Consider the following 11,639-nt stretch of genomic DNA (forward strand, 5'->3'; position numbering starts at 1 on the left):
ATGCACATAAGTGCCCTGACCTCAGCATCTCCCCTCTAAAAAAAAAAAAAAAAAAAAAAAAAAAAGTATTTGTCATCTCTTTATCTTTCTTCCATAGCCTGACACTGATATTTGTGCATTTACCTTAACTTTGGTCTATTTTATTCATCCAAAACCATTACATTTCTTGGCTTTCACAAATGTTCCCCATTTCTTAGCCAGTTCCAGATAATGCATAGCAAGGAGGGGAAGGAAAGCAGTCAGGAGTTCCTGGGTGGCCACGGCTCTGCAATAGCACTTATGTCATGGAAGAGATATCTCACCTCCTATGTATACTCTTTGCCTAGGTTTTTGGAACAAGGTTATAGTCAGACACTGTATCTTTAGATTGATGTCGACCACAAAGTTCAGCCAGAGCTTGAGGCTAGATGCACAGCCTTGCTATTGGGAAGAAGGCCTTTTCTGGCTGTACAACACAGTCTCACTGGGCATTCATCCAGAAATAGAGAAGAAGGTCTGCCAGACTTGAGTTATGTTGTCTTTTATTAGCAGGGAATGTCATCACAGATTGGACAGTACATCCAGGTGCAATGTCACCGTCAGCAAGGTCAGCTTGACACTCAAGTGGCAGATTAGGGAAGAATGACTAGGATAAAAAAAAGGAGGGCACCAAGGGAAAGGGATGATGGGGTGAGCTGGTGAGTGTGGGTGGGAAATGAAATGTTTATTGAGGATCTGCTTTGTGCTGGGCACTTTAATCCACATTTTATAATTTACTTTTCAAACTGATGCACCTTACCCCCACCCCAATGGTCTGTCCCTGCAGATATCAGAAGACAGTGTGATTTTCATGCTCTAAAGTTCAGTTTTACATCCCTCTCTGTTTTTTAACAATCCAAAGACAGGCCAAAAAAAAAAAAAAAACCACAGTTTATTAAGTACTTACTAAGCACCCATCCACTGCCCCACACTGTGGCAAGGATTGTGAGGGGTAAAGAAGCGTGGGGCACAATATTCTGCTGTGAGACTTACAGTCTCACAAATAAATAGAACTTCAGTTGAAATACTGACATTAATTAAATAGAGTTGTAATAGATACAAGAATCTTCTTTGTAGACTCTTCACAGCATCCAGAGGCACCTTCCCTGTCTGTCACTGGCTTAAAGAATGACTTCTTTGACAATAATCCTGGGCCAAGAATGGGACCCACGGCCAAGGGCGTGAAGTGTCCAGTGAACAGCATAGGAAGGGAGACTGTTTGAAATGACACAGGGAATGAACCAGTGCCAGGGGGAGGGAGGTCCTGGTCTAGACACTCAAAGCTTGTAGAATTTCTGCATCCAGGTCAGAAGAATGTCCACTTCCCCAAGGGCTTTGGTCAGAGCTGCTTCTACGTCCAACTAAAGGGAAAAGAGGGTTGAAGGTCAGCCATGTTAGCTATGAGAATAGTCTTTCTTCCAACCTGCCATGCCTAAAATAGACCTGACTCCAATCTAAGGGATGGGTCACCTTTGGGATGGCCTCTGATGAGCCCACCTGCCTGTCACTTTTCCTCCATCTACATGTGTTTATCTGCTTCAGGGGTGAGGACAAACAGGCTAGTGAGTATCAGTGGGCAAAGAACAAGGGAAAGACATATGGCACCCCTAACAACAGGAACCACAAACTGCAGTATGGAGTGGATGTGGCCCACCACCTGAATCCACTGCACAGGTGAAATGAGCCCAGGTGGCCCCTCTCCATCAGATGTTATTGCTCTTCACCATTTATTTAAAAGCTGATGCATCTCTTCCTCAAAAAAAAAAAAAGTGATCAAAATCATTTATGTTTTGAGGGGGGCTGGGGATGAAATTTGGGTTTTCTTTGTTGTCATAATTTTAGAAAAGCAAAAATAATTTCCCATAATTGTTTTTCACAACCAGACCAGTTGAGCATCATGGAAAATACTGCAGATGTGTATGGGGTGGGGGTGGGGTGTCTCCCTTCTTTCTCCCTCTCTTCTGACTTCAGTTGCCCAGCCCAAGTACCTACAAAACACAGGGAAATTTCCTTTAGTAAAATCATCTTGTAGGGAAATATAAAAGCACTTTAACTTGAAAACTGGAAGAAAAAAGACCACTTAGTTTACGATGCTTCGGCAAATATAACTGTGCTCCTGCTAAGTCAGGGGTCTTTGGGGCAAAGCTGATGGTGTCCCCTGCATTACATTCTGCATTGGGTCTCTGAGGCGCCCTCGTGTGATAGTTCGGACTAGTCTATTCTGCTGGATGGGCAAGCTCTCAGCTCTTGGCCTTACCTGTTTGAATGCTCTCCGGAATAGCAGAAACCGCCTGTGTGCACTGTCTCTGATGGAAAACATCTCATTTTCTTGCTGCATAACATGGGAAAAGAAGTTGTGCCAATTTTTAGGTAGGAGCAGATGCAAACTCCCTCTCAGTTTTCCTGGTGATGCCACAGGGCCTCCCAAAGCCTGAGAGCCCAGGGCTGAATCCTGCATCCCCAAGGTAGCCAATACTAAACTCCCACCTTGTGAAAGGGGGCTGCCTCCTTTAATTCTCGCAGCAATTCTGCCAGGCAGGAGTGATCATCCCCATTTTACAGATAACATTAACTGAAGCCCAGGGAGGTGGAGGACTTTGCAGAGGGTCACCCAGCAGATTGGAAGCAGACCTAGACTTGAACCCAGAGCTGTCAGTATCCAGAGCCTGTGCTACTCACACTGGGTTGCAGTTGTGACACAATGAGAACAAAGTTGTTGGCCAGAGTAGAGAATGACTTCAGAGTCCTGACTTCAACTGTTCTATTGTGATAGTTTTTGAAAACAGTTTTCAAGTAGAACTCCAGCAGGGTGTGGACAAGGTAACAGCTCTCAGCATCCTGGGGAAAGTCTGGGTCACTGCTGAGCCAAGGCCTCTGCCCACCCTGACCCCCTGAAGGAACAACCCACATGCCACCCAAGGCAAGATAAGCACAGCAGAGATAGGGATCTTCTAGAAGGTGATGATGAACCTTAGATCTGTAGGAGCCTTCAGGGGCCATGGAGAGCAGCTCTTTGTTTGAGAGGAGGAACCAAGACCCAGGGAGAGAAATGACCTGCCCCAGGTCACATAGTCAATCAGTGGCAGACACAGCCTAGCTCCCAGGATTCCTGACTCCCCATCTGGTTAATATTCTCTTTCTTCTGTGCCACATGGCCTCTCTAACAGCTATGGGATGTGATGGACCCCGAAAAGGGCTTGACCTTGGACTTGGTGATATAGAGTTTGCTGGAAAATGACTGAGAACAGAAGAAATGAGGAGAAACTAATATCTTTGGACACAGCAATTGCACTCTAGCCCCCTCAAGCTCCTGAAGTGCCACATCTTTCAGGGCTCAGGGCTCAGTAGGTTTGTGCCCACTAGATGGGTGACGAGAAGATGGTGACCCATCCTTGATAACATACTCTACCTGATTGTGGTGAAAGAAAGGATGAATCCTTTTGTTAGGTATTTTAAGTCATGAGCTCACTTCACATGAGCTCACATGACAGAAAGAAAAGATGTCTCCAGGTTAGGGGTCAGCATAGAAACCAGCTCTGCAAGTATGTGCTGCTTCCCTGGACCCCCTAAATCTATCCAGTCTATGAGATATCAAAGGCCAGATGGACCAAAGGAGGACTCAGGAAAAAGGACCCAGAAAAAAGGATGAAAACGGAAGAGAGGACATGAACCTAAGTAGATGCCTATTGGGCCTACACAAGTAAAAGAGAAATATATAATTCTCTGGCTAAATGGAGAAAGATGTTTACAAGCCTCCACCCTCCCCATCTCCCAGTACCACTGCACACACATACCACATAGCAATAACCCCAGACACTGACTTCCCCGGCTCACAGCCTGGCCCTGTCCTGTGTAAAGTCAGTCCAGGGAAGAAGTGAAGGGCTTTCATCAACCTCCCCTAAGAAAACCTTGCACTCCCACCCACAGTAGCCCAGTCCCACAGAGGGTGGTATCCCTGAGGTCTGATTACCGAGACATTCTGCAGAACCTCCTGCTGCAGCAGCCGCACACTCGTGATGTTATCCTGAGCTTGCTTTGCAAACAGAAAGAAAAGACGTCTCCAGGTTAGAGGTCAGCATAGAAACCAACTCTGCAAATATGTGCTGCTTCCCTAGACCCCTAAATCTATCTAGTCTGTGAGATCTCAAAGGCCAGAGGGACCAAGGGAGGACCCAGGAAGGGCTGGGCTGAGCTGGCCCATGGGGAGGGGAGACAAGGTTGCAGCCATGAAAATGACTAAGCTTGGCCCCCTAGGAGCAAATGAAGTCCCAGGAGTTCTTCGTATTCTTAGAGCCTGAACATAGATTTGATAAGGAAGCGGTCTGATGCCTCTGGTCATTTGAGATGGGAGGAAATAAGCCTATCTGCTCTAAGAACCACTACGGGCAAAATTTTGGCTCCATATTCCATGTGGTGAGGAAGCAGGATGTGAGGGAGGACAGCCTGCACCCCAGAGCTGCCTCTTGCCCTTGGAGCTTCCTCTGCAGCCCAGCCACTCATTCCAGTTCTCAGATTTAGAGCCGAAGACTCCATTCGGGATGAAGCTTGGATAAATCTAGCTCTCTTCATGGTTTCCCTTGGGCACTGCTTATTTCACTCGAGGCTGCCCACATTTTTTCTGAGCCCCAATTTCCTCATGTGTAAATGGGGCTTGTGGTGCCTTCTGACCTCACAGAGTTATTATATGGGAACTGAAAACTGATTAGCAAGCTGTGAAGAACTCCAGAATCATAAAATAGCATCCCCTCGCCCCACCGGCCCACTGCCCCCAGGAACCCCCGCGACTGGGTCCAGAACAGCACTTTACTCACCATAGTGTCTTTCACAGCCCAGAAGGCTTCCCACAGTTTCTGGGGAACAACCCCCTTCACTTGGCAGGGCCCAAATTGGAATTCTTGGCCCTGGGCCCCTGGTACCTGGCTCCAGAGAAGCAGGGTAAAACCCAGGTAAGGGAGCGCAGCCATCTGCATTTGAGAGCCTGTCGCCAGCAAAGGAGGGCAGGAGGATCTGCTGAAAGAAAGGGAGGCAGCCTGTGAGGCCGGCCCTCTGACCCAGAGTGGCATGCCCTGGGAAAATGCTTTGAGGGTCTCCCCGGGCCGATCTCGAGCACTCTCCAATGGGAAAGTTGAGACTATTGCAAACCAGCAGCCTTGCTAGTGTGCACTCGGGGTGAAGCAGGGGTCTTTCTGCCCCTCAAACTTAAGGCCGCTCGTCTTGCCATCTGTCCACCTGCTCTTCCCCACCTTGCCCATCCACACCCACACTCCCTGCACCTCCTCCTTCTCCATTGCAGTTCTCTCTAGCCTACAACTTACGAGTCAGAATTTGACCCAGAAGAGTGGAGAAATGGGAGGTTCTAATGTGCCACGTCTGGGGAGCCCAAACCCAGGAAAACAAAGAGCTGAACTAGACATGTGCTTATCCAAGTTCTGCCCTGAAGCCACCAGGCACACATAGGCAGGCAGGTCTTTTTCTCCTCCCCAGGAGACGGCTGTCCCTCACTCCTCATCACAAGGGAGCGAGGGGTTAATCCTGGTCCCAGGGAGGGGCACAGAGGGCAGGTCAGGGTCACACACAGACTATGCCACCTCCACTAACCACTCACTCTTGAGTCTAAAAATTCACTTTTTTTAGTAACCAAATGAGAGAGAGGCATCAGATTTCCAGATGAATCATCTCTAAAGCCTTCCTCTGAAGTGCCAGTTGGGAAGGACTGTGTGAAGAGCCTCCAAGCTGGGGAACATAACGCCATTATGTATTTATTATAACTGATGCAGAGAATTTCTTTCCCCCTGCCTTCTTTGCCCTTTGTCCTTTCCCTCCCTCTCTCCCTCCCTCCTTACCTTTCTTTCTTCATTCCTTCCTCTCTCGCTCCCTCCCTTTCTCACTTTCTCCCTTTCTTTCATACTTCTTTACACAATCATTTAAGAACCTTTCTTACTGCAGGCACTGGTCTGACACCTAAAGAAACTGCCTCCCACCCCTACACCAGGAGGAAGACCAGAGAAGACTCGGTTCTGCCGGCACCTGGGCTAGGGAGGCGGCGACCCCTGGGTTACGGGTCATGGGGGACGGGGGCTATGCTTCAGCATCTCCCTCAATGTCTTTTCATTCTGTTCTTTCAAACTCCACAGGCCTTTTTTTTTTTTTTTTTTTTTTTTTTTTTGGACAGGATTTCACTCTGTCACCCAGGCTGGAGTGCAGTGGCATGATCTCGGCTCACTGCAACCTCTGCCTACCAGGTTCAAGTGATGCTCATGCCTCGGTCTCCCAAGTAGCTGGGATTTTTATATCTGAAAAGATCAAAAACACATGCCCAACTAATTTTGTTTTTGTATTTTTAGTAGAGACAGGGTTTCACCATGTTGGCCAGGCTGGTCTTGAACTCCTGACCTTAAATGATCTGCCCATCTCAGCCTCCCAAAGTGCTGGGATTACAGGTGTGAGCCACCGCGCCTGGCTAAACTCCACAGGCTTTGCAGCCTCTGTTGAAAATTCATCTCTCAGTCTCGTGTTCCTCCTGGCCGTCCTCCCAAGCAGCCTCAATTCTTCTTGGTGTTAAATTGGTGAAAGCAGCTCCTCATCACAGTCATGTCTTGTCCCTACATCAACACTCAAAAAAAATTGACTTCTGCTGTCCCTGACCCCTTTTCACAAAGAAAGCAGAGGTCTAGTCCTTCAAAGAAAAGTAACCGAGAATCCCCCATGCTCACCTCTGGTCCTGTAAGTGATGCTTGAGGGCTGGCTTCCTGGAGGCGGCTGGTTCTTTTTACAGAAAAGAAAAGTTAGACAGGCACCCTCACCATTCACCAATCAGAGGCTTAGCTGTGGGTGGAATGTTGCCGTCCCAGCCGTGGAAGTCGTTTCGGAAGTAAAGGTTTGCAGGCAAGCAAGGCTTTGTGGAGATTTGGGCATATATATGGGGGCTGAGGGGGGAGGGGTGGAGGAAAAAGAGGGAGGTGGAGAAAGGGAAATTGGTCATGCTTTCCTAGAGAATTACTTCATTGCCTAGTCACCCATCACTTTAAGGACAATAGAGCGATGGGGAAAGCAGCCCCTGAGGTGAGATGAGACCTGGGTTTGAGTTCAGGCTCTACCACTGGCTGTGTGGGCAGGGGCAAGTCTCTTAGCTTCTCTGAGCTGCAGTCTCTGCATGTATAAATTTTTTAAAAATCTTTCCCACCTCCCCTCAAGGGCAAGTGTAATAAACAGATGCAAAAACAACACAGAGGTGCTTGGTAAACTCTGTACACATGTAAATACATTATTACTATGCAGCATACACCAGTCTCCTTCCTGTCAAAATAATTCAATAATGATGCCCTATTCATGCTGGGACAGTAGTCCACAGCGAAGAAATAACCTGTAAGTACCTCTCCTTTAATCCATCAGGGCCAGGAAGTTGAGGAGTGTTTCCTGACATGCAGCTACCCATGGTCCCTAGGGTTATAATCACTCAACCAAAATGTGCCTCTCCTTAGGTCCTGGAAACCAGGAAGAATAAGGAAGTGTATGCATGGACAATCCCAGAGAGCTGGGAGGCCTGGTGCTCTGGTGGGCTAGTCTTGGCCTGTGTGGCTCTGAACCACTCAGGGGACACAGACAGCGTGATGTGTCAAGACTGCCAGGGCAGTCAAGAGCTCTGACCCTATCTCCAGCTAGCAAGGCACTCAGCTCTAGATTCTACCATGTGCCCAGTGAGGGCATCAAGCAGAGCAGTGTTTCCCAAAGCACAGTCCTCAGACTCTAGTTTTGAGGAATTCTTGTCTTGCAAGATCCTCCATGAAACAGATGAATCCTAATGAGGTCAGTTAGAGAGCCCTGGCATGTGCTAGCCCGTCCTGGGAATGTCTGATCCTTCTTAACTCTGTTTAATCCAGCATTTCCCATAAGTATTTGCCCATATCCCTGAGGAATACATTTTGGGAATCAGGGATTGACCAACTGTAGGTCACAAGCCAAATCCAGCCTGCCACTGCTAAGCTGAGAATGGCTTAACCTTGCGACCTAAGAGTAGTTTTTACATTTTTTAATGATTGGGGAAAAAATCAAAAGAAAGACATTATTTTCAGGTTTCCATATCCATAATAAATAAAATTTTCATGGGGTCACATATGTTTGTTGACATATTGTTGCTAATTGCTTTCGTGCTACAGAGGCAGAGATGAGTAGTTGTGACTGAGACCATATGGCACACAGAGCCCAAAATAGTTCCTATCTGGTTCTTTACAGGAAGAGTTTGCCCAACCTGGGTCCAGGCATGGGAAACAGGAGTAGGAATGTGACGTGGGAGACAGGATAACTGCCTCCAGCTCAGTGGAGATGAAAGAAAAGAGGAGAATGAGTAGAACACACCCTTGGCAGACTCTTCCCAATCTCTCTGGCACCAACACCCCCTCCCTCCATCTCATACTCAGTGTTGTTTATTTTCTTAAGCAAACGAAATACTCCTTTGCAATCCCTGGCCAGCAGTCTGCTTGGCTATAGCTGCCACCAGCCGGAATCCTTTGTTCCTGGAGGGCCCGAGTCTTACCCTCCAGAAGTAGGCACAGCCCCACAGCGCACTCTCTTTCCCCGCTCCCCCTTCCCACCATGAGGATTTAGGGCATTACCAAGAACCCCCAACTAACTACTATGAGACAAAGATGTCAAGAGGCAGTGATGAGACAGAAAAGAAGACCAGGTGAGAGTGCTGGAATAATAGGTGAGTGGGAGGCAGGAGACAGCTAAAGCAGGAAGCTGAGAGGGAAAATGAGCCCCCGGGGCAGCTGAAATCCTAGACTACTGTCTGCAGATAGGCGGGGAGGGCAGGCAGGTGGGATGAGCTGTTAAAGGGCAGGTTGGAACAGAGGCATGAGGTCATGGATACACCTTGGCTGGCCTCAGGATACACCTGGGATCATTGAGTAGCTCACTCTGTCTGAGGAAGGAATCATATAACATGGATAGTTCAGGCAAACATGTGCCTGGGCCTCAGCCTCCGATGAGCTTATCATAGCATTATTACTTGAGAAGGAAGGGCAAGGAGAGAACCTAGGAACCTTGGCCCAACATCACTTGAGAATCTAGTTATGAGCACAAGCTTTGGAGGCAGGCAGACCTGGGTTCAAAATGTGATCGAGCCACATATGAGCCCTCTGAGCCTCACCTTCCTCACTTGTGAAATACAGTCCTCATAAGACCATGAGGATGTGATGACCTGCCGCTTTGTGCACCAAGTGTGGCCCATGAGCCAGCAATAATAGCATTGTCTGGGACCTTGTTAGAAATGTACAATCTTGGGCTGGGTACAGTGGCTCACGTCTGTAATCCCAGCACTTTGGGAGGCCAAGGTGGGAGGATTGCTTGAGCCCAGGAGTTTGAGGTTCTCCTAGGCAACATGGCAAGACCCTGTCTACAGAAATAAATAAAAATTAGTTCGTTGTGATGGCACATGCCTGTGGTCCCAGCTACTCGGGAGGCTGAGGCAGGAGGATCATTTGAGCCCAGGAGGTCAAGCCTGCAGTGAGCCATGATCTTGCCACTGCATTATAGCCTGGGTGACAGAGCAAGACCCTGTCTCAAAAAAAATAAATAAAAGTAAAGTAGAATCTCAAGCCCTTCCCCCAAACAATGACTGAATTAGAATATGCAGTTTAAGAACCTTCCAAGGTGATACTTATGTTCATTAAATTTTGAGAACCATAAGCATAAAACACATAAAAGATTTAATTCAGTGTCTTCTCCATGGTAAATGTTTAATAAACAAGAGCTCCGGATGAAGGGAGGAAGGACTGGTTTAGGGGATCTCAATAAGGTGACTTCATACTCAGGGGACACTGGGCAACGTCTGGAGACATTTTTGGTTGTCATAACTGGGAAGTGCTATTGGTATCTAGTGGAATGGTCTGGGAATGCTGCTAAACATCCTATGGGGCACAGGACAGCCCCTCATCACAAAGAACTATATGACCTAAGGTCAATAGTGCTGAGGGTAAGAAACCCTGGATTAGAAGGAAGCAGTGGCTATGGGGAAATAGCTGGAATAGGAACAGAGGAAGAGAAGAAAATGACCTTTATTGGGAAGGGAGGCAGTAGGCTGATCAGATGATCAGGGGAATGGGAAAAACAAGGTGGCAAGTTGGAAGGCAGTGCCCAAAGGCCACCAGGTGGAAACAGTGGGGAGGCCGGGCTCACTGGCCCACCTCTGAGAAAGCCCCAAGTCTCAGACTTTAAGAGGTTGATGGGAGTGGGGCTGGCCCTTTTGTCCAGATTCATGTATTTTTATCCAAACTCTCACCTGGACCAGACCAAGGTCTGAGGCTCTGCTAACCTCTGTGGAAGGATGGAACTTGGAGAGCTTTACAAAAATGTTGGGTGGAAGAAACGTTTATCTAAAGATAAATCTTCACATGCAAGACAGTTTTTTTTTTCTCCAAAATACTCCTTATTAGATTCAGAGGTTTTATTCTAATAATCTTATCCCATTTCTGTCCTGTATATCTCTCTGCAGAGCCTGAATTTCACATTTGAGAAATAAATATACTCACATTCCCCCTACAAAGTCCTCTAAACCTAAAGGGAGAGAAAGTGACTGAGCCACCATGGACCAGAGTTCCTTCTCCACTTCCGCTTCTGTGTGAGGCTATAAAGAGCTCACTCTTAAACCTGAATCTCCCCTCTTTCCGATGGATGCAAAGGCCCTGCAAAACAGAAGTAATTAGCATATTAATTAGAATTTCCTAAGAGCAAAAAGATAAGAGGAAATTATATCATCATTTTTCTTCCAGTGAATTGAGTTTAATTTTCACTCGAGAACGGATTTTTATCTTCCCGTTTGGCTGGGAAATGCATGTGGTAATGGATACGGGATAACCAGGGCATTTGTTAGCTCTTTTCCCTGAGTTAACTGCAGTCGTTCCAGGAGCCAATATCCCACCGGTTGATCTCCTTAGACTGGCATTCTGTCGTTCTTCCTTCTCCCTGTGTCATTCGTGTAATAAGTGATTTATTTTTATAGGCATTTCAAGGGATGAGAGTAAACACAAACATAAATTATTCTTACATCTATACGGCCTGCTTAGAGCTATACAAAATATTTCCAAGTGATTTTTTTCATTTGACACTTACTGTGGACTTTTGAAATAAGGAGGGCAGATATTATTATCCCTCCTTTACAGACTAGAAAGCTGAGAGTCAGAAAGGTCAAGTGATTTTCCCTAGGTCACATAAATAAATGACATAACCAGGCCTAGAGTGCAGGTCTTCTGGCTTTTGGTCCAGTGTTCTTTCCCCGGTGCCACACTTCCGAGCAGTTTCTCAATCTTTAGTACATTCATTCATTCATTGAACAAACATTTCCTAAGCACCTACTGAATGGCAGAAGAGTGTACAAAAAATAAATTACTATGAAAACATTTATGTAAAATGTCCAGAAAAGACAAATTTATAGAGACAGAATATAGATGAATGGTTGCCCAGGGCTGAGAGTTAAGGATAGGGTAGGTGGGAGGAAAGGGAGTGACTACTGAGGAATACAATGTTTCTTTGGAGAGTAACAGAGTGTTTTGAAATTAGATATGGTGATGGTTGCACAACTCTGTGCCTATATTTAAAAAAAAAATTGAACTGTGCACTTTAAA

General features: G+C 46.8%; 1 protein-coding gene across 4 annotated transcripts; it reads right to left on the reverse strand.

Annotated features, from left to right (window-relative positions):
* Window positions 1-59: 59 nt before the first annotated feature.
* Window positions 60-6,909, reverse strand: IL24 (interleukin 24). 4 transcript variants are annotated; one of them, XM_009238474.4, is made up of 7 exons: window positions 6,732-6,909; window positions 6,475-6,620; window positions 4,830-5,025; window positions 3,989-4,051; window positions 2,698-2,856; window positions 2,276-2,350; window positions 60-1,379 (listed from the first exon to the last, which is right to left on the reverse strand). In XM_009238474.4, the coding sequence occupies exons 2-7, from the start codon at window positions 6,516-6,518 to the stop codon at window positions 1,296-1,298; spliced, it is 621 nt and encodes a 206-aa protein (XP_009236749.1). In that variant the 5' UTR covers window positions 6,519-6,620; window positions 6,732-6,909; the 3' UTR covers window positions 60-1,295. The 4 variants fall into 4 exon arrangements, with proteins under 4 accessions (XP_009236749.1, XP_002809582.1, XP_054377732.1 ...); XM_002809536.6 differs by having other exon boundaries at window positions 4,830-5,028; XM_054521757.2 differs by lacking the exon at window positions 2,698-2,856 and having other exon boundaries at window positions 4,830-5,028.
* Between the last annotated feature and the right edge of the window lie 4,730 nt (window positions 6,910-11,639).

This window comes from Pongo abelii, chromosome 1 (genome assembly GCF_028885655.2).
Source record: "Pongo abelii isolate AG06213 chromosome 1, NHGRI_mPonAbe1-v2.0_pri, whole genome shotgun sequence".
NCBI lineage: Eukaryota > Metazoa > Chordata > Mammalia > Primates > Hominidae > Pongo > Pongo abelii.